Genomic DNA, 24,876 nt, shown 5'->3' with positions numbered 1-24,876 from the left:
CAATTTATTTTCTGTGGAAAGCAAGCACTTTTTTTTTAAGCTCACTAAAATAAAATTATTGAGTGTGGTATCTTCTTATAAAGTGCTAGATAACCAACCATTTTAACATTAATAATTTCATTTAGAATCAAATCTATGCACACACATTATATCCTTTTGTTGTACAAGGTAAAATTCAGCAGGTTTGTTTTGGTGTGTTCTATGTCTTAAAAAATTGTACATTGCATTTGCATTTAAATATAATTCTAATTATACCAAATTTAAGTAAAAAAACCAGTTAAGTCGCAAAATGAATTTTCTTCATAAAAGATTATCAGAGTTTTTAAAAAAATATTTTAATTAATTTGGAGAGTAATAAAGGATTTGATAAAAAGATATAGTTTTTATGACATCTGTTATTAGTCTGTAGTCATTAAAGTTTTTCAAAAAGAAAACTCAAAAACTATAATCTTTTCTTTCTACACCTGTAAACAAATAAATAAAACTGGATTATTTATTTTAAATTTTTTGTGTAGATTTTATGATATAATTAAATTGTACAGTTTTTTTTAAAAATGTAATAACATGTCATTCTCAATTACAAAATTATGCTACTTAAAACTTTATACATATTAAACAAATCTACATAAATCAAGAAATGACTGTGTTATGAACATTTAAATCTAATTAAAACTAACTAGATCAATTTACACACTTCTCTGTTTCCTCTAATGTACCTGGCATGGGATGATCGTTGAGTTTAAATGATGTAACTTATTTATTTTCAGGTCACTTTCCAATGCTATGGTTATGGCACAAACTGAATGAAATCAGTTTGTTGATCTTTAATACTGAAATGTTCTGTATAATTTATTAGGTTACATTTTTAGATATGGGTAGAGTTATGGTTCTACGCTGACTCTCCTTTTTTTTTGTTGAATCAATAACTATAAAATGATTCTATAGAAAATATAAAAGATTCATTGTTCAATGATCTATCAGTTTATAGTTGATTGCTACAATGGAATTGATTGTGCATGTTTAGCATTATTAATTTTTTAAAATAATTTTTACATAATTATTATTCAGTTTTTACATAATTTGAAGAAGTTTACTATAATTCTATAGCATTTTTATTCTTATGATACAAATTAAAAACGTTTTGTTTTTTGTACGATGAAAGAAATTTTTTTTAATAATTGAATGCTGTAAAAAGTGATTTTTAATTTTTTTTTTAAGAAAGTCATTTTAGGCTGTAAAATGCATATTATATTAAAAGCATTAAAGCATTAAATTCTTTTATTTTTATCCTTAGTATAATAGTTTTGTACTGTTTTATTAATTTTTTTCTTTTAGTAGGGTGCCACGATCACGAAGTGTTCATACAGTAGCGACACCGACCAGCCACAGCAGGCCTTCTTCTCCTTCACCTAGTCCAAATTACGTCCATAGAGCTAGTAGTGTTGCATTGATGCAAGAGTCAAATAGTTATGCAACATTAAGAGATACATGGTAAAATTATTTACATGTATTTTAAATATTCAAGATGTTTAATTATTACATACAAACAAATTTTTAGTTGAAGTAAACATTTTGACATAAATTTGTTTCAGAATTCAACATTTTAACTTTTTTTTTACATAAATTAAAAATAGTGTATTTCCTCCTAATTTGACAATCATGTTCTAATGCACAGTGAGTAACATTAACTAAAATAATATTAAATAAATATTTCTGTAAAACAAAAATTGATACTAACCATGGTCTTCAGAGGAATGGGCATAAATTTATTATAAAAAATTTTCCTAATGAATCAGGGTCATAATTATGTTTCTCCTGTTTTCTGACAATTAATTTTACTTGTTTTCTAAGCTACCAGAGCCTATCTTATCCTCAATGGATAAGATGAGCATATCTGTCATGTAAAAATTTCTAATAAAAAATTAATTGCTTCTTTGTGATTAATGCATTTTCTGTACTAATGTTCAGATTACTTAATCAGAATTTAATGAAATCAAAATTGATCAAAATTTAATGAAATTCAAACCAAGTCAAGACCATAAACTATATTTCTTCTGTACGGATTTATAAAAGATCACCTGAAGCGTTTGATATGTGCATTATTAAAATAAATTGATTCTTTCTTAATTATATTTATGTAATTTCTAATCGAATCAGATTATCAAATGTCAAAATAAAAATAATGCTCATTCCTATGAAGACTAACCTGGCCCTTCCAAATCCAGCAAACATGTATATCCAAATACATATATATCCAAATGAATACATGTATGATAATTGATGATCTATGGTGTCATTTCTATCTGTTACCATAAAGAAATTAGTGCTTTTTTTTTCTTGTATTCATTGCTTTGTTTTTTTAAATTCCTTTAGTAAAATTACGATTAAAAGAGTTAATTTCTGTTACATGAGCTCCCAAATTATTTGTGGTCTACTCCTGTCAAATTTTATGTACCATATTGCATTTCATTACAATGATGGTTCTACAGTTAGGAAGCATATATAGAATCTTCGAAAATAAAAGAATGTAAACTTGGTGAAAGCAACTTTTAATTATTTTATTAAGCACGGCCCATTGTTATTAATATATAAATTATTTATATAGTAGTTTCCAATTACCAACAATCTTTAGTAGTAATGTTAGAGCGCTTTCGGATTATTAATCCATCCTTGGAAACAATGATGTGTTATATATTATAATTATTTACTTCACATATCATTAATTATACTAAATTGAATTTTATTAGCTCCTAGTCGCAGCTTTGCTCGCACTATATGGTTACTTGCATTTCCCGTGGTGGTCAATCTTTTTATTTTATACTTATTAGTCAAGTAACCGGAGGCAGGTGCAGTCAGACACACATACAGTAACTGTGGCATATCGCATTTCCCATTGCTCAGTTGTTTCAGTCGAGCGGGATTGATTTGTGCATATACGATCGCTTTCTAAACGTATTTCCCGTTGCTCAGTTGTTTCAGTCGAACGGGATTGGGCTGTGTGTATTCGGCGCTTTCCAATCTTGACTGTCTTTCGTCTTCAGTCTCTGCCGCACGAACAGTTTTCATCAAACGTGCTTTTTTTGTATTTCTCCCAATTGAAGAATGTCTTTTAGGCATGGTATAATGTTTTGAAAAAAGATCACAGAATTTAAAAGATTGCAGTTAAATACTTTACACACTTTTAATTAGTAACACACACATGATAAACAAAAGCAGCTATTTATTTATGTTTTTACACAGCTGTAAAAAATTGTAAATGAATGAATCATAAAAATTACATATGCATGTGCGCTAAATCAATTGAAACTTAGGAATAACTGTACGTTAAAACCTCAGCCCTTTTCAAAATTAATCAATTCAAAAAAATGTTAGCTAAAAATTAAATTTTCTTGAAAATCAAAGTCATTTTGAAAATTAAATAAGCTTTAAGGAAGAAATAAAGTGATTTAAATTTTGTTGTAAAATTTTGTTATGTCGGAGGTCCAAAAAAATTAGCCTATGTTCACCACAGGGTTTCAAAGTGTAGGTGTGCAAACTTTTTGACAAATCTGTCCAGTAGATCTCGAGTTAAGTTAAGAACAGACAGACAAACAAACATTGATTTTTTGTATATATAGATAACACATCATTGTTCCTGAGGATGGATTAATAATCCGAAAGCTCTCGAACATTCCTATTAAAGATTGTTGGTAAGTGGAAACTACTATATAAATAACTTTTATGACCTATAAAAGTTATACATTCATTATTTCATGCGTTTCCATTCCTTGAACAACATAATCTGTGTTTTGTTGAATAATAACCATAACATAAATGTACATCTTAAAAAAATGATTATGTTACCTGTAAATTAGGATTTCAATGATAATGATATGAGAAGTGGCATAAGGGATTAAAATTTTGAAAAATTACAAGTCTCAATGAAGGAGAAATTTTTTTAACATTGAATTGCACTGAATGGTAAGTTGTTGGATGTTTTGCTGTGGATGTTAAGCAAACATAAAGTAAATTAAATTTTCATTAAAGTAAACTTAAATGTTTAAATCTACTTTTTAAATTGTTTTTTTAAAGTTTACTTTCAAATATTTTAATCATAGGCAATATACATTTTCATCTTAATAAAATAAACAGTTTTATTTTCGAAAACATTTCAAAATAAACATGACCTTCTTCTAACTGTATAATTTCAACATTTAGCATTTATTCATCAATCTTTTTTTTACACTTTCAAAAACAAATTTAACGTATTTTAAAATATCACTTAGTGTAAATTGTTACAGAGTAAGGCAATGACATTTATGGATTGCTGGTCTGCATGAAGAATTGTATGTGTTTATTTTACTGTAAGATTTGAGTGATATATTTTCCATTTACATTACTTGAAGATGTAAATAATCACAAAAGAGGATGTGGTAAGGTAAATTGAACTGTATCTAAACTGATCAGATGGTCTTCTGGCTAAAACAAATTTAGCATATTATATAACTTTTTTTAGAACCTGATGATACATTTTAATATTCAAATTTTGAATGTTTTGTCATAATTATGAATTGATATTTGATAAACTATGCCATTTATTTGAAAGTAGTTTATGTAACATACCCTTGAAATTGCAAATTTTTACTTACAGTTGATACATTTATCTTACATTTTTATTTATTTATTATTTAAATTATAATAGAAAAATTTTCTTTGTCAAAGAGATTCTAAACTGTACTATTATTTAAAACATTTTGAGTTTTAAATGAAGAGAAGACCTTAATATTTAATATCATCAAAATGTGTAATAAAATATTATGTTTTATGTAAAATTTATGAAAAAAACTTAAAGAAAAAATTACAAACAAATAAAACCACAACCTTCCAACCACAAGAAATGAAGATATACTTAGAAAGAATTAAATAACTGAGAATTATTGTTTTGTGCTGATATATGTAAGACTAGGGAATTACGTTGACCTAAAGAAGGTTTCTAAAAGATTATTTATATTAGAATATATAAATAAAAATCTAGATATCCTGAAAACAGAAAATTATTAGTACTGGAAAACATTTGATTGATCAGATATGAGCTACATCAATAAAAGTATTGATGATGTATAACATATAGTATAGATTGTGTGAAGTTAGAACTGATCAGAAAATATTGAGATGCCCATTTATTAGGGAAAAATTCATTTTATGTATTTGAGCATACATATTCTTCTGATTTGTAGATGTACTAAGTTGTTCAAATATAACTTTACTTGTTGCTATCACCTTAGCAAACAACAGGTATTTGTTACATGTGTTGAGCTAGTCATTATTATTACATTTCAGTTATAGCTAATAACACATGGAACTACTTGAATTAAACATGTTCAACTCTACTTGTTTGTTGTGCACTATTGTGGTGATCATATAACCTATCATTATTACTTCAGCATTGTTTAACTATTTCATGTGGTAACACTGCATGATCACTACTAAATTAGGTATCTATTTGAACATCTCCATTTCTTTCATGTTTTTTACTGTGTTCTATTGAGGTTATATTGCCATGTGGCAGTAAAAACACACCCCTAAGGCTGTGTTTTTTGTCGTGTCCAGGATTGAAAAAGAATGAAAAAAGAGATTTATTGAAGTGGTTGAGCAAAAATAATATGCAATTTTGGAATATTTATAAAAAGTGCAGGTTAATTTCTCTTTGCAGAAAAAGCGTCAGATTTGAAAAATTATAAACTTGAGAAATGCTGCTACATATAGATCTACAAAAAGTGATATTTACTATAAAAAGTAAGATCTATAATAGTGACATCAACTGTAGACAGTTGGATCTTCTATTCCCATTTATTTTCAAAGTGTAATTAAGTTTTCACATTTATCTTCTACTAATCCACTCTACAATCCTCAAATTACTCTAATTTTTATAATCAATATTTTATTCAATTTGATTATTTCATCAATTTCACATTCACCTAAAGAATCAAGGGTCAAAGCAACATGATGAGATTTGGTAGACAATATCTCTGATCTTTCCACAGACCGTGACTGTCCTATTTACAATGATTAAGTCAAAATAGAAATTATTGGGGCTGCTTCTGAATATGGTATTTTAGTTGCTGCTAGTAGCAGCAGTGAATATTTACCTTTGAGATGTGATTTTCATCTATTGACACTGGTATTTTGAAAAATTTCTTCAATTTTTTGTGATCATGCTTGGGCCCTATGCATGGAATGGAATGAGAACTTAAACTGAATGCGTAATATCTTCTTAGAAGTTATTTATTTAAAATTGCATGGTTTAGCTTTTAGAGCCATATGTTCTGTTAGCTTTTCTCTGCTTCTAAATACAGCGCAAGTTTTGTAACTAAATAATAAAGGATAGTGTTAAATTACTAAACTTATAATCCAGAAGTTTCTGCATGATCTGTTCAAAGGAGGATAAGTAGTTGAAGTAGGGTTTGATATCCTGAATTATTATGTAATGTAAGAATATTTTTTATTATATATATTGTTTTAAACAGCTGAAATCTAAGCAGCCTAATTAATCAGATATTGTAGTGTTTAATTTTAGTTGGTATTTACAAACAGGAAATTATATGTAGTATCACATCATCCCTGCATCTTACAGTGATAAATGTAAGACCAGATGCTCAAAGTCTTACACCAGATGTCTCATGGGAATTTAAAATCAGTGCTATTATAACTTTTTTCTTTTTTTTTAATCTCGTACTAAAGACAATTTTCTACAAATCTATTAAAATGAGTGGAGATGTTATGCTGTTATTTGGATATTACTGTAAATTTCAGAGTAGCATCATGTAAAATAAAATTTTATGAAGAATATTTGACAACAGCTAAAGCCACATTTAATTAATTATTTTTCATTGTACACTTGTTTAAAAATACTGGTTGAGGAATAATTCATTCTCTATAAAGGATTACTAAATGTTGTTATACTGTTGGTGTTTATTGACTAATTTTAGTGTGTTATGTGCTTAAGTTTATGTGCGTTCTGATCCTTTCAAGAAATGTATCAATTATTCACAGAAAAATTGAATGTTAGTATCCCAGTAAAGAATAGCTTCATGATTTGGTTAAAAATGGCATAAAACAGGGTCAGTTTCAAATACAAAATGAAATAGGCAACCTTCCATTAGGACTCCAGAGACCATAGTCTAAATTCAAAGAATACCAGTCCGAAAAAATGTATTTGTAAGTTGTCAAACAAAGTGATTTAAAATATACATCTTACTGTAAGATTCTTATGATTTAAATTTGAAACTGTATTATGTAACAATGACTTAAGACAACAGACAAACTAAAACATCATAATTATTGTAATTGACTTCTAAAAACATTGTTAATGAACAACATGTTGATACTGCATTTCATGTAAGTCAAGGGATGGTTTCATTTATTTGGGCATATAAATTCGCACAATATCAGGTATTGAATGACTGAAAATCTTCACCAGATGTTTGAGCGTCCACCTCGTGATGAGAAAATTTGTGTATGGAATGCTGTTTCTGGTAGTTGTATAATGAGGTCAATATTTTTTTTATTGGACTATCAATACAGAAGCTTAACAAATAATTTTTTAAACAATTGTATGCTCATTTAACAAAGTATGAAAAAGAGTTTGTCTTCTACCAACAATATGGAGCAACATGTTACACATGAAATTGTTCACTAGCATTCATTCATGTGGCTTTTTTAGAAGAACAAACTGTTAGCAGAGAGTGGTGGCCTCCATCCTTTGCTAAATTTTTGCTAATGTAAATATTGAAGAATTTAATTTAATTTACCTTTTCATTTCATTCATAAAATGTTACATATTATGACTGTGTTCGGTCTGTAGAGGTTTGGTTTTAAGTTGTTTTTCCAGTATGTTAATTATATGTTAGTGAACTTACAAGGTCTGTTCAGAAAATAACCGAACACTTTTAATTACATGCCAACAAAGATATTTAGTGATGTGTGGTTGGCATTATGTTCTGCATAACCTCCTCTGTAACCACATGTTCATAGACTGTTGATATCTCGTTTACTTTTCGTGTTATTGTTATTTGAGTGCAACGTATGTAAGTGTTAGTAGCAATTTTTGTAATGTGTGATTTTCAGGAGCAATGATACAATGTAAAATTTTATATGAAACTGGGAAAAACTTTCACAGATATGTTTCAACTTTTGAAACAAGCTTAAGGAGATGATGCTCTGGGTCATACAAAATGTTAATGGTTTTCACGATTTAAAAGTGGTTGTCAATCAATTGAAGATGACTGTCGACCAGGAAGGTCTTCAACTTCAACTGATGACCCCATGTTCAGAAAATCAATGATCTGATGCGTGCAAATCGCCAATTGACTGTCAGAGAAATTGCCATGACATTTTGACTGAAAACTTGAACATGCATCGAGTTGCAGCAGAGTTTGTTCCTCATTTGATGACCAAACAACAGAAAGAACATTGAATGGACATTTGTTGACAACTTTTTGAACAAGCCAATGGTGACTAAAGATTCATGCAAAGTATCATAACAGGAGATAAAAGCTGGGTTTATGGCTACAACATCGAGACAAAAGTTTAATAATCACATTGGATTGGCAAAGGATCTTCATGCCCCAAGAAAGCACATCAGTCTTGATGCAGTGTCAAAGTGATGTGCTCTGTTTTTTCAATTTTAATGGAATTGTGCATTTTGAATTCTTACTTCAAGGTGAAATAGTGAGCTGTACTATCAAGGCATTTTACAACAGTTACATGAAAAAATCCGCAAAAAGGGACCAGGTTGTAGTGAGACAACTAACGGTTTCTTCACAATGAAAATGCGCCTGCACACTCAGCTTTGTCAATTTGTCAGTTTTGTGCCAAAAATCTGATGAGTGTCTTCCCTCAGCCTTCCTACTCACCTAACCTGCCTTCTTGTGATTTTTTCTTATTTTTGAAATTAAAATCAGTGATGAAAGGGAGATGTTTTGAGTTTATTGATAACATTAAAGCAAATTCGTCACAAACCTTAAAGGTCATTTGAAATGAAGCTATCCAGGACTGCTTCGCAAAGTGGAAACACCGCTGAAAAAAGTGTGAGGGTAGGGGAGGGAAGTACTTTGAAGACGACAAGGACCAATAACCCGTAAAATTAATAATAGAAATTAAAAACAGAAAGTTCAGTTATTTTCTAAACTGACCTCGTATATAGTATCTATGACATATCTTAATTCGTACATTTATTTAAGCTGTTGTGTAATTATTATCAGATCACTTTAAATTTTATATTCAGTTAATATATTCTTGGGGTAAATACGTCTATAATTTGCATAATAATAAAAAAGATTTTCTGAAAGCACATTTCTTTATAGTTACAAAGTCGGTAATTTTGAAATTTGTTTTTAAAAATATTTTATATTTCATTTTGCCAATAATGAATATTATTATTTTATTCATTTTGAAATTACTTTAATATACAATGAAAACAACTTAGATCATTTAAATTTAAATTGTTGATATCAGATATTTAACACAATTTTTCATTATGTAGAACTGTATCGACTCATATCTGATGAAGGATATGTTTTATTATTAAAGAACTGAAACAGGGAATCCATGAAAAAATTATCAGAAAGAACATGTGCTTTAAAGTGATGATTTCCCTAAGTATCTTGTAAGTTCTGACTTTTTCCTTGTTTAAATTAAAAAAAATTTTTTTTATTAATAAAAAATTATGTAGGAAATTGATTTGCATAATTATTCATTTGAGCCGTTTGAAAAATGTTAATAATAAATTATTCTTGAGTATTTCACTTTGCATTATTAGAAGGATTACACTTTTAAAAGTTGAAATTATTGAGAATGGTATTAGTTTTATTATAAATTGCTTGTGAATAAATTTTTGTCCTAAATTTAAGTTATGGGAAAGTTCTGTGTAATAATAAAATATAAAAGAAATTGCATTTTATTTTAATAGTAGTGTTATATAATGATAATAGTGAGAATAGTTGTAAAAATGTGTTAAATATTAATATTTATAATGAAGTAAAATATTAATTGTTAGTTTATATCTGCATGAATAAATTAATTGTGAGAAAAAACAAGTTACTTGTACGCTTATAAGGTAAGGTTTATGACAAAATTAGATTGCTCATTAAAAAGTGTTAACTCCTGCTATTATATAATTTTAATTTCATCATAGTATTTAATTTACTGTATCTAGATTAGTGTGGAACTACCAGAAATTAACCTTTACTTTTTTCATTAGCATTATAATCTGTTAATTATTTTCATTAGAATAATTTCTTATAAATTATTTTTTCATATTTATAATGAAGTAATAATAAAGTAAAAAATTAATTGTTAGTTTATATCTGCGTGAATAAATTAATTGCAAGAAAAAAACAAGTAGGATTTCAATTAATGGTACTGTCTCAATATTTTTCAAACTGTAATTGATGGCTCACAGTCCATTCTAGGGATGATAATATTAATTAAAAATAATAATAATGTTATCACTCTGCTGTAATTTTTCTCCAATAAAATTAATTGATTTGTGTAATATTCTGGAATTCTCCAGGTACGTAGGGCAATTTTTTTGATTCAGAGACAGTAACTCCTTATTTATTTAGGGATTGTAATTATAGTCTGTACTTTGTTTTAACTTTCTCTCATCTGGTCAGGATATATATCCTGAACAGATTGTTCTTAATCAGAATCAAAAAACAAACCTAGTAGGAAGATAGTTTTATGGAGTCATTATTACTAAAATATTACTGGTTCAACTGGATTATCTAGCCATCTGAATATCTCTCTATCTATCTAATCATAGATAAGATAGATCTATGATAAGAACCATCTATTTAAAACTGTCTGTCTCCTACATGAGATAATGACAAATCATAACCCTTTGTACTGCTCAGACACTATTATATGAAATAATGATCGGTAATTCTTCTTTGTATTTCTATCAGCAGCAGTATTTCTGTAATACATTGAAAAAGAACATTTTACTTATTAGACTGGCTTATTTACAATTTACAATATTTTTTTTCTGTAATTTACTTTATGAACTGTTCATAATGATACACTTACTGTATAATACATTCACTATACTATTATTTGATTCTGTCTATGGACACAAGACAGGCTGTGTTCCATTTTTATTATTATTTCACTCTGTTCTCTCCAATTAAAGCCATTCATTGATTTTCATGCTGTATTAAAACATTGTTTTAACAGAACTAGCAAGCAATGTGCTCTTGAGTGCCAACCAAACAACAGCTCAAATTAGGCTTCATTCCTTGGCAAGTACATAAATTATTTAAATAATGAAGTGGTTGAATGTTGCTTTTGGAACAAGGTTAGATTTAATAGATAAGACCTTACATTATTTCAACAGATAGAATCAAACATTAAAAAATTACACTGGACTATCATAATTAACTTGAAATTCATGGATTCATTTTACTTCGAACGAGATAACTTGCTTATCTTTTTAACTTCATACATAATAAATTTTGTATAGTCTTTAAAGATGGGAATCATTCACTCCAATTATGCTCCTGCTGAATTTGAGGAGTCTATTTACTCTTTCTAATAATATTGCTAGGAAATTGGGGAGTTTCTGAATTATCTATCAAGTGATACACATTAATCCAATTACTGTGATAAAGCAGCAACTGGAAAATTGCTTAACTGAACTGGATGATAGTGAATTGCATACAATAGTTTATGATGGTCTCATTATGTTAATAGAATTGTGTCATGTTCTTGTTCATAAAGAATTTTTAAATTTCAGTAGGGAGCTATTCAGTTGCTGTTGATTATGCAATACAGTTATTTAGAGAGGTTTTTAAATTACTTGGTTTACTACAGTACTTATTTGTGTATTAAAAACTATAAAAATCTTGGGAGATTATTTTTTGGAGCTAATTGTATGCCATTAACATTTTGTATTGCTATTGATTACTAAAAAAGAATCAGCATGATTAGTTTAGAGAGGTACTTTGGCAAAAAAATTTCCTTGTAATTTAAAAGCAAATCATTTATAATTTTAAAATGTCATTATTTAACACCATATTGTTCAACATTTTTTTTCTGATTGTAGTATGATTTTTTTTTTGCATTCATGTCCTTAAGTCTAACATGTACTTAAAAAAACAGGAAGGGTTGCAGTTGCGAGTTAATTAAAATAGGAATGAAAGGCTCCAAAAGCTTCTTTTTCTTGACTTTGTTAGTCCCTCTTCTACATAACAACTCAGTTTTCATATTTACACCTTGTCAGGATTTATATACATATACCTTCCTACATGTTTTAAAATATTTCACCTTTAACATTGCTTCATTATTAAATAAATTGCTGTTTAAAAATTATTTCATACATTTGGAATTTTTTATACTTTCTATTTGCATCAAGATGAGATTGGTACCAGGTAATTCCTTATTCCATTAGGAACCATTCCATTTTAAGCTAATCGCTGTCCATTAGGTGCGGTCTGTTAGTAACATCTCTCCAAATCTTCAGTCTGGAAACCATCTGCTCTTTAGGAGAACAGATTATTTGGTGGAGTTAATTGTTGCTATAGAACTGTAGAAGGTCAGCACAGTAATATGTGATTGAACTTTATAAAAATTAATTAAAAATATGACTAATTTTTTAAATATATGAAAATGTGGTTCCAGAAGATCTTTTTAGAGCTAACTAACATTAAGAGTTTTACCAAATCTTATCAATATGAGCATCATTAATAAAGGCAAGATCCAAAACAACAATAATGAAATAACATGATTATAGTTCTGAAAAGATATCTTGTATGTAAATAGCAAGTTATATTTTTAAATACGTTTTTATAAAATGTATTTGGTCATGCTTTCATCTGTTTCTTAATGTTCAGTATTCATTTCCATTGATGATTATCATCTCAGAATAAGTTAGAAATACATAAATTTAAACATATTAATTTATTGTAATAAGATCTCATTTTGTTTAAAAATTGCCTAAAATCTGGCACTATAAAATAATTCTTTGTACAATAAATGGGAGTTACAGAAAGAAAGTCCTCTAACTGTCTTGAGTGAGTTTAACTTTCTATTTAGCACAGCTGTTTGGTATCAACTCATGACATACATCTCTTTACTGCTATTATTTACCAAAATCAGCATTAAATTGTCTCATTTTAAAATTATTTTAGACTTAATATAAGCTCAAAGATCAAAGAAGAAGCAATTCAAGTTGGTATTGTAATATATTTTTCTTTTTTTCAGGAGAGTTCCAAGAGCTGTAGTTGAAGAAGTACCAGTGGAAAAATTATCACAAGAGGCGTTCAGAATGCTTCGTACAGTACAATCACTTCTTGGTACAAGAGAACCAGATCTGGCTCATCGTCTCACTCCCACACCTACACCTGTAATTTCTTCAGCATCAGAAACATTGAATGACTCAGGGTCTGAACGTAGGGATAGTACATCGGTTAGTATTCTTGAGTTGTTAAATGTCATAAATGTAGCTAGGTAAATAAAGTGTGTACGTAATGAAGAGGTTACGAAATGAGTTTTGATGTTTATGAGATAAGAGAATTTAGTGGCAGAAACTTGTAAAAGGAGGAACTTGGTGGGTCATATGCATTAAGGCAGCTGAGTCAATGCATTTAGTAATAGAAGGAAGTATAGATGAAGAAAAAACATTTTTTCTGTCATTAGTTATTTTACCAATTTGGTAAACTCCATTGCTTTTGATTTAAAAAAAAAAAAATTATAATATTATTCCTAAACTGTCAGTTTGTTGCTTATCTAATTATTGATTTCCATTATAGTTTTTCCTCTTAATATTTTCTTCTAGTATTAATATAACTAACTCTGGATGCCTTAAGATAATTATGACCCACCAACCAATTTGCTTTTGCAACAATTTTTCCTCAGATTTTTATTTTCTCCATTCATCTTGTTTTGTTCCATATCAACCCATTTTATTCTCAATCAGTCATTTTATTCCTCTGATGTCAATCTCTAAACATTTATTATTACCTTTCTGGCTTTCTTATTGTCCGTTTTTTGTTGTTATGTAGTACTACATTTGAATAATTATTTGAGCAAATGTCCTTAGTAATTTTTTAAAGATTTTATTTAATATTAGCAAATTTCTTTTTAAGTTAGAATGATTATATTAGTGAATACATCAAACCAAAATTGTTAAGGATAAAATATGTAGTGGTATGTTGTAGTAATGTCTAACTGTAGAATAGAAAGAAACAAAGAAGATTATAACTAGTCAAAAGACTGGTTAAAAGAAGTTACTATTTTGTGCTTAAAATGATTCCCTATATATTATTACTTAGGGTACTACAAGACAAAGGTGTCTTGAACTATGTTGGACAGTAATTGCTTCAGGAAACTTTTCTATGTATTCTTGTTTTACTTTCATTCATATATTTATATTCATTTGACTGAAACATATGGTGTGTTAAAATTTAATACTTTAATGTTAATGTAACGAGATGAGTTATGGAATCTCAAAATTCTATCCCATCTATTCCCCAAAACTGATAAATAAAAGGTAAGTTAAGAAAACAATAATATTCCACAATAGAGGGTACATAGAATAGTGTGATGTACTCATTATAGAGAAATTTTTCAAAACATGTCTTTTTCAAAATGTCTTTTTAAAACATGGTAAGATGAGATTGAAATAATATTCTTGTTGGTAAGTTGTAAAATAATTGATATAAAATTAACTTCTGATATTTTTAATTGCTGTTTGCACTTCAACATTGTATGACCAGTTAAAAGATAAGCCTGATTAAATGAGAAGTAAATAGAGAAGTATATTAATTCAGAACAACCACACTTTAACATGGTTCAAAATAATGCAGATAGAAGGATGTCCCCCAAAATAAGATCTGTTATCAGATATAAAAAATTCTATTTTTAGTAGGTATATAGAAACATGTTTTAATTACATATAAATATTTAGTTATAAGTTGAGCAGAATAAATAAATACACTAAAACATTTAGCTCTGTGAAATTACACACTGAAAAATGTATGAACTCTAAGCAAACAAAAATAACTTTCTACTTTTCCAATAACAGTTTTAAATCTAAGTGTTAGTTATAATTTTGTTAGTATACTTAGTAAATGTTAGTTATACTCAGATCTGTTAATGATGTTATTTGTTTTGATAAAGTAGTACTGTATATTACTTAACACTGTTTTAAATTCAAATCAGTTACTACTGTACTGAATTTTCAACTAGGCTATGAGGGAAAGTGCTTAAGATACTACATATATAATTACTTTTGTTTAATATTCTAAAAAGAAAACACCAGTGTGGAAATAAAATCCAGCTATAAATAAGTACTGCATAATATAAACTCACTACTGTATTTTTATGTCTCTACATTTTATTTTACCCCATAGTATTCTTATTTTTAACCGTAAAATCCAATAATATTTTAATTGTGTTACAATAGTAACTCAATTGGTATTGTTTTTTTTTTTTTTTAATTACTTTATATTCAAAATATCGTGATTAGCCTATAACACGGATATAAAAGTTGTCTATGGGTAGCCATATTTAGCATGATTGTACTGTACTTATAATAAAAATTAATAATTTTCAAACAAATGTACTGAGTTGAATTGATTTTCATGAGAAATTATACGATTAATACTGTTAAAAAGTAAAGATCAGCTATTGGTGTATTTAAGCATTTAGTATGAAAAATCTTAATCTTTTCAGCTATTTTTTTATTGACAACATTTTTATTACACTAAATATGGTTGTTTTGTATACGTGTGATCTTAATTCTTAATTGTAACCAATTCTTTTTCAGATCATAGCAAGAATAGTGCATGATAATATTGTTTTCATGAAATTTCTTTTGACTTGTAGCTTGTAAAAATGTAGTGAGTCAATGTCTTCTTTTGGAATTTTATACCATTTACTGTTAGATTAACATTTTTTTATTCATTATAAGACAATATAATAATTTTAAAGGTTTCTGCTGAAATTAGCGAAAATGGTTTCTAAAGAACTGCTTGATCACACTTGTGGTCATCATGTATATGTATATTCAAGAAAGGTTAGCAAGCTTATCTTATGTAATAAATCCCTTAACCTTGGAATGGGCTACTTACAAATACGGTAAAAACAAACTCACCAGAAAGGTCCATTTTATTAAGCCTTTTGTGGAGTATAAACCTACGTAAAGGCATGCTTCGAGATTTCTTGTGGCAGCAGGCATTCAAGTTCATTCTGTCCAAATTCCTCAGAAGATCCAAGATAAGAGGTTTATGTTACTAATAAATAAGTTTTGTATTAACCAGCTCATATAGTAAATGGCTTTGCCTCAGATTTGGAAAGCTATCAAAAAACTTGCTCATGGTTCATAAAGGAAAACTGTCTCGTATCTCTAAAACTGAGCATTATGTAACACTATCAAGTTTAATTGTATATTGTTCATGACATACAAACTGTTTGCAAGTCCATTTGGCAAAGATATATTTCTAATGTCTAAAATCTAATGAATGGTATATTTATTTTACAGATATTACCAAAAACCCCACTATGATTTTATTAAGTATTTTTCATTCAACCAGGATCATAAAATAATTGATATTAACTAGCTAATTGTATATCATAAACGTGACTAACATAATCATTATAAATCTGATTGGTAAACTAGTCCCCATTTTTGAAAATTTACTAAATCATTTCTCAGCATTGTTTTACCATAAAATCTTTCTTTACTGTATAATGTTTACACTTTTAACTAGTAGAAAAAGGAAATAACTTAGGAAATATCTGACATAAATTAGGTTGTTCATTGGTAAAAAAACAATTAAATTTCAAGTGATAAAAGTATTGTTAGTTTAGTAGAGGTAGGTGAAATGGGAAAATTCAAACAGTTATCTATATCTTCTCATAACTACAAATATTGTAAATATTTGAGATTATAATTGGTTTTCATGTTAGTTAAAAGATTTTATTGTATGCATGTTTGTTAAAAAGATATTTTTTAAATCATGTACCTCTGAAAACAGTGTCACCTTTTATTTTATATTTCATATTGAATGAATAGTAAATTCTATGTAAATATTCATATAAAATTCAAATTTTGGGTACCATTTTATGCAGGTCGATTCCGATACACAGAGTACATGTTCTGCTGGAACACGCTAGTGGAACTATTATGCAAGTATTTGTAATCATACTTTTAGCTTAAAAAAGTACATTTTGTATTTTTTTATTTTAATTTATGTAGTTTGGCTTAAAATTTATATACTTGTGTATGGTTTTAATAAGTGTCATTTTTTTTTTTTTTTCTATACGCTTTGTTTTATTTACCAGTTATGTTTTATATTGCTTGTTTCATATTTGTTTCAGCTTTTCTATTAGAAATGTTGAAATTTTGTAGCATTTTACTTTTTTATCAGTTTTCATTGTTTTTAAGGCTTCTTATTACAGTATCAAGAATATATATTAACTGAAAAATTAATAGTTGTTCAGGTAAAACGTAATAAAACAGTACAGAAGTGGTAATCTTTTCATTTTTATCTTCCTTTATAATTTTACTTTTATTGCTTGCTATTAATATTTTACTTCATATTATTTATTGTTTGTTTTGTAACAGTGAAAACATTGTATTCATTTATGAAATTGTCAAACCCTAACCTTGAAGTATGATTTGTTTATGGAATGAAGAGCCTACGTGTTGAGAAGCACAATTCTACCACTACTAAATTTTAACTAACATGCCTTAAAATATGATAATAATAAAAATTAATTGTATATACATTGTTATAATTAATAAAAAGTATCATTTTTTTACCCAAATAACCTTTTTTCCATAAATTGAACCATTCATAAGATAATGATAAATTTTTTTTTTTCTGATCAGTACATATAGATCACATCAGGAATGATTAGGTATGCAATGATACAGAAAAAATGAGCTGCCTCTGCATTTGTCTGAATGGGTCAAGAGAAACTGTGGTGAAACATTGATCAGAATAGCAATTTTTTTTCTTTTTCTTTTGGAGCAACTACAATCCAGAAATAATAGTCTACTAATCTTGTTTTACTATTAGTGTAATCTAAGTATTGAGTATTCTATTAAAAAAACCCTCTAATTTTAAATTAATTCATGAATATACCATCTCCAATCAGGAAACTGACCAACTTCTTAAGAGTTTTATTATATAGTTCTGATGAACAAAAAAGCTATTTAGTAAGTCTGGAAACTTTATTTACTAATCTGGAAAGTTTATTTAAGGTTTGGATTTTGTTTTTTGTTTTTTTTTTAGTAACTTTCTCAAAGATCCATTATTTAACAGCAGTTTAGTTAGTATTATGCCAGATATTCGATCTAAGCCTCATATATCTGGCTTAACCAAATAAATTTATCTTAGCAATTTTTCATAGCCTTTTTTACTATTTGATCTGATGCCAAATATATTATTTAGCTAAAATGTTTTAATTATAAGGTGTATTTTTTGTTCTAACAAATCATTTTAAAAATGTACAAATCATTGAGTGTTACTTCCTTGTATGAAATAAAGGAAGTATTGTGAAAGCGAAAAATTTTGGTTTTCAGATTTCAGTGGAAATATTAATTTTGACCATCCCTGAATGCATTTTGACTGGTTTTGGCTTGACGTCTGTATGTATGTACATATCTCGGATAACTCAAAAATGATTAGCCGTAGGATGTTGAAATTTTGGAATTAGGACTTCTGTAACATCTAGTTGTGCACCTCCCCTTTTTATTGTAATCGACTGGACCAAAAGTGTCCAAAAAAGTCCAAAATTGCAAAAAAATTTGGATTTTGTAGTTTTTCTTAACTGCAGTTATAAGCCCTCATTGAGAGCTTTTCAATGATATATCATGTGGTACTTATTTTCATTGGTTCCAGAGTTATAGCCAAATAAAATTTTAATTAATGAAATATTTGGATCTTACAAGGGAACGCACATCGGTTCGAATCAGACTTCATCTCTCTTTTTTTAACTTTTTTTAAATTTAATATATTGATTTATTAATAATTATTAACCTGTGATTGTAAAAAAAATTTCTACAATCGCGTATATAAAAAAAGTATTAAAAAAAAATCAGAATTATTAGTGAAATAAAATTTTATGTACTTTTAAAAATGTGAATATGTTTTTAATAGGTATTATTTATCACAAATGTGCATATGTAATAGATTTGGTGTAGCATTTGATTATTTAATATTAATTGAAAATTATAATTTAGAATCATATTATTTTTAGATTTTCTAGTTTAATTACTGTTTAATTTTATTTAATTATTCTGGAATATCTGTTTAATTTTATCTACATTAACGTTAACTACAGAGTGACTGAAAAATAGACCTCGTAGTTAATGAGGATGGATAAGTCCGATGTGTACTATGGTTACAATAGCTTCTGCTTGTTTAAAGTCAAACCCATTTTATTGATGAGTTTATAATTTATAGTCTTTCATTTATTATGAGAAAATATAAAAAATATAAATTTTCAGATTTCATAAAATTAATAAATTAAATTCTCTACTTTGTATATTTCAATTGTACAAACTTAAAATTTTAAAAATTGAACCAAAACATAACAAATGGGATTCTGGGTTCTAGTGAAACTTTTGTTAAAATTAATGGGTATATTATAATATCCCTATTTTCAAACTAGTCTGGGCAATCCAGATGAAGAAAATCAGGATAAATTGGATTATACTACCTTACAATCTGAACTTCACTGGATTGGCAGAATTACATTAGATTCGTATTTCTTTTTTTTTTTAATATTTGAATTACAAATTAACAATAAACAATAATAATAATAATAATTTATTAAAAGGAATTAACTTCATCATTCAATTGTTGCATGTGTGATAATTATTGATATAATACATGTACATATACATAAGTGAAGTTAAATGCGATAGTCTTAACTATGGATGTGTTATGAATTTTTCTAAATGCAGTCTGTTTAAACTTCTTTTTGGTGATTTATTAATAATTCAAAGTATGTTTTATAATCATTCTATAATTCAAATGTTTCATGAATCCATTTAACAATTTTGGGATTGTTATTAATAAATTTAATTAAATCTGTTAATAAATTTAATTTAATACACTAGGTGCTTTAAAAGTCTACTTCTCCAAATATTAATAAGAAAAAGGTTAATAAAACATTTTTTTTATAATTACATGTTTAATACACATCTGAGTAAGTGTTCAAAATGTTGTTTTTCTGCTTTTATGCATTTGTTAGCAATATTTAACCACTAAATTAAACATTTTTTCCAGTGAAGTTTTTGTCCTGATTTATAAAATTTACTGATTTTTCAAGTGGCAACTTCAGTAGTTTAGGTCATTTAGACAAATATGTAAGGTATTTTATCAGAAAAATTAACTCACTTATGATTGTTTATAATACCATTAAATTTGAACCACACTTCATCAGATTACATCAGTGAGCTACAGAAATGAGTATCTCACAATGAGTAAAAAAATTCCCATAAAATTCCATTATTCTCCCAAAATTATCTTCATAAACAGCATGAATAATCTTTGTTATTAACACTGGAACTTTCATTTCTTTAGCATCTTTCGTAAATTTATTCTGGATATTTCCAGCGTAATGGAAATCTTTCTAAATGACATTTGGGATTTCAGTAACAATATTTCCCCAACAAATTGTTTTTTTTTCTAAAGTGCATATAGGCTTACCTGATCATGTAGTATCTCCATTGTCTCCAGTATTTTGAAATTTTATGTTCAGCCTACCCAAATAGTGAATAGTTATAAAATTTCATGTGGAATTCTTTATTGACGGCAGCAGTATCTTTATTATTTTTCCACTAATGCTGAGATGTAAAAATTTATTCTTGTTTTGTTTACTTAAATGTCATCTTAATGCAAATACAAAAATTGTTTTGTAATTACATTAGATGATTACTACCAACTGTAAAACTAAAATCTTATGTCTAATAAAGAAGTTAAGTCAGCATACACAGGAACTGACTGATTTCTAACACACCTGATTTCTATTTACATTGCTCATAAATCCATAAGTTACATATAACAAGTATCTTAATTATTTAGTTACTAATTTTGGGAGTTTTATTTGTTCAAAATAATTAAACTATTACAGAGTGAGCATTAATTTAACATTTGTCACGTCATCCTTTTTTCAATTACATTTTCTTTATGGAGGCCTGATAGGCCTGATATTCATTTAATGGTGTTTGTTTTAATTTACTTGATATAGACAGATACTTACTTGATATGTTGTTAGCAATGCACTACATTGAATTATTTAGGCACTAGATCTTGATCTGAAGTACTTTTGCCACCTAGAAAGGGCCTTTTTATATGCAATCATTTGGTGGTTATGGATTAACCTGAACAGAGATGTACTATTTCCCTTGCAAGTCACCTTGCTACTTTACAGGGAAGAAACTAACAAGTAGAGGAAAAAGGGAACAGAAATTAGGAAAAGGAATGATGATTCCTGTATGAAAAAGAAGTAAAAGATAGAGACAATGCCATCCTGAGGAGTGTATGTTGATTAGGCTACCTCTGAAGACAATGTCCTCAGTCTTTAAATGCAAAAATTCAGTATGATTAAAAGCCAATCTTCCACAGAAAATGGTATGCCATGAAACCTATGAAAAATAGTATGGACTAGATATTAATAATATTAGCTAACTAACTCTTGAAGCTACCATATCTTGTAGTTCTGCTTGGTTGTTGAGCCACCTAGGAAGTTTAAAACTTTTTAAGGATTTCCATTCATCTTCTGCTTGTTGACTTGTACTACATAAAAAAATATATTCAACATTTTACCTCGATTCCAATAAGAGGTACATAGCTTTTAATTTCAACAAACATTACTTATTTGAAATATTGAACTTATATTTATTCTTCTCTGGTGTTTTGATTAATGTAGTGAAAATGTAAAGTTTAGGATTTTTTAAATAAATTATTTTTTATTTCCTCAGATGAAATAATATATAACAGAGAATGTACTGATTATGAAACATTTAAAAAATACTTTACATTTCTTGATGTTAAGGGATCCTGAAATCTAGAAAAGCAGTTTCCAAAATAATATGTGTGTATATTTGAGTCTTTTCATGATTTTTTTAGTTCTTAACTGTTGAAACAATTTCACTGATATTTTATGTACAATCTTGGACAGTACCGTATAAATCTTATGATTCTAGTCCAAAATTATCACTCTACACTGTAAGTAAAATTTTTTTTTTACAAAAACAGCTCCTACAAACTTGATAAAAGTAAAAATTACTACAAAACTCTGTCTTTAATACTTAAATGTAAATGTTCTAAAAAATTATTTATACTAGCCTCTCTCTGAAGATTTTTGCAGCCTGTACACATCTTTCAGTGAAAAATTTTGCAAAAGAATTTTAAGACAATAATCTACAAAAGAATGTTTTAAGGATAATTTTGTCTTTTTTGTTTCAGGCATCTCCATATCGCTGGCTTTTTTATTTTACATACTGATGAATTTATAATGTGATTTAAATCATGTATGAAAAAGGTTGAATTTTGTAAAACAATTTTGAATTTTTAAGTTTATTTAAATGTGTTGCCTGTTGAACTGTTTATTACATGAGCTATATTAATATGTTATTTTTAAGTTTAGATTTAACTTTTATGTATTAAAAGTTTAACTCATTTAACTTATGATGTATTAATAAAATACATCATATTACTAAAATAAATAATTGTACTTTTTTCAATTTTTGTTGTCAGGTGGGAAGCTGCAGTTCATTGCTTCAAAGCTCTTGTGGGGGGATCCGCAAATCAATTGATGCTAGCAGCATCAATTCCTGTTCATCAAGAGCTACAACGCAGTGTACAGGGGATGAGAATGAAGTGAAACCTTCTTCGATGACACCGCAACTTACAGAAGATGAAAGCGGTTTCTCATCTATGAGCTCATTTCATGAAGTTGGATTACCAGAATGTCGAACATATCCTGAAGTCGGTCTTCCAATTGTCGATCATAATCACCGTCGTTGGAGTTCAACACCTGTTGATTCACAATATCATAGTACTGGCACATTTTGTACGCCAGGAGAGACCATCAGGGTTTTATGGGTTTAATGTTTTTATACTGTTGTTTTACTTTTTATTTATCAAAATCTTCTATAGAAAGTTAAAGTATGTTTAATTTTTTTTTATTTTTAATACTTTTGAGCTATCCTATGCTCAATTAAATCATACTATATTACATTTCACCTTTAAAGACTCTTGCATTTCTTTATGCCAATAATTCTTTTTAATGCTAAAATGTATAAATAAATAAATATAAAATTAATTTTTTAATTCAGTTTTTCTGATTTTTCTTTTAAATAAATATTTCATAAATATATTTTATGGAGTATGCCTTCCATATAGCACATGAGAATGTTTTTCTATAGCACATACAAACCATATATCATTTCATGAAATATACTATTATAAATACAATATGATTTACATACTTATAAAACCGTTATAGATTTACATTATTTAACCCTCAAGCTTCTAACTAAAAAAAAAAAAAAAAAAAAAATCTAACTAGTCTTCTATTAAGTTTTTTAATTGAAGTTTATGTCACCACCAAGTTTTAGTCAGTTGACTGGTTTAATGGAATGTTTCATTCCTTTAGTATTTTACATAAAAATATTTAAAGCATCATAAATGAAGTGTAATAATCCTTATCTTTTCTATAGATTGTTACTCTGCACTCAAGTTGTTTCTTCAATTCATTTATTGCTTCATTCATGTCTTTTATCCGTACTATTTTTTTTACATATAATTGTTAATAATTGTAATGACATCAGCTTAAAAATTATTGAATTAAAAAAAAAAATTACCTCTTAGGTTTTTACTCATTACTACTTTTACAGTGAATAGTTGTAGATTTAACCCTTCTTAATACAATTCCCACCTTATATAGTCTGTATTTTATTATACATAAGAGACAATCATTATTATAATTTTGCATGTTAACAAGTTACTTGATGTAACGATTGATACTGAAAAAATTCAATTTTTTTCTGAATTAATTTTTTTAAAGATAATTGCATAGTGAAATTCATTTTTGTGCATTGACTATGTTATAAAAAACAATAAATGTATAATGAAAGTTTTAATTAAAAATCAACTAAATGAATTGGTCAATTAATAATTCAACAGTTGCAGTTGAAGTTATTGTGTGATTATCAACAGATTAACAGTATAAGCTTAAGGGTTAACATAATTGACAGTTAGATAATTTTATCAGCATCTATTTATGACCGCTATTTAAAATTACTTAAAACTGCTATTGTAAACTTAATTTTTTTTGTCAATAATTTGATAGAGATTCGATTCAGTAATTGTATTGTTTGTTCACGAATAAATTATTTTTAATTTATAACTATTATTGACTTGATTTTTATTGTGTAACATAGTATAAATTATATTTTTCTCAACTACTTTGTGCTTATTAAACAAATTAAAACTTAGAATTTTTCATACATGAAATGATTGTTGTTTTATTAATTTTATAATTATTATTGTTATAAGAATAATTTTCCTTTATATTTTTTCTTTATTGCACAGATTAACCACACACAGACACACATGCGCGCATGTGAACAGAGCTGAACACTGTAACCTCGAACACCAGAGTGAACAGATAAACAAACATAGTGATAACTTACAGATTTTTTCAGTTCGCAGAATTCTTTGAATATTGACTATGATCTCTGGAGTCCTAATCAGAGGTTGCTTATTTTGTTTTTGCATTTGAAACCAACCCAGCTTCTCACCATTTTTTTTTAACGAAATTATGAGAAATCATTCTGCCTGCCACTCATCTGTTTCTTCCTGGCCACTGCTTTCA

The 24,876-nt window shown here is 27.5% G+C and overlaps 1 protein-coding gene across 3 annotated transcripts in view; it reads left to right on the top strand.

The window, feature by feature from the left end:
• LOC142329158 (uncharacterized) overlaps positions 1-24,515 on the top strand; it is a 539,826-nt gene extending 515,311 nt beyond the window's left edge. Inside the window, exons 5-8 of one of the 3 annotated variants that reach the window (XM_075373510.1) lie at positions 1,336-1,491; positions 13,240-13,444; positions 17,110-17,166; positions 22,755-22,892. In XM_075373510.1, coding sequence (XP_075229625.1) covers positions 1,336-1,491; positions 13,240-13,444; positions 17,110-17,154 — 406 coding nt within the window. In that variant the 3' untranslated portion in view covers positions 17,155-17,166; positions 22,755-22,892. Of the gene's footprint in view, positions 1-1,335; positions 1,492-13,239; positions 13,445-17,109; positions 17,167-22,754 lie in introns of all 3 variants that reach the window. The other 2 variants (XM_075373509.1, XM_075373508.1) reach the window with 2 other exon arrangements.
• The last annotated feature ends 361 nt before the right edge of the window (positions 24,516-24,876 follow it).

The sequence above is a fragment of the Lycorma delicatula genome, chromosome 8 (assembly GCF_047948215.1).
Source record: "Lycorma delicatula isolate Av1 chromosome 8, ASM4794821v1, whole genome shotgun sequence".
NCBI lineage: Eukaryota > Metazoa > Arthropoda > Insecta > Hemiptera > Fulgoridae > Lycorma > Lycorma delicatula.
This window is presented reverse-complemented; position numbering and strand designations above follow the sequence as displayed.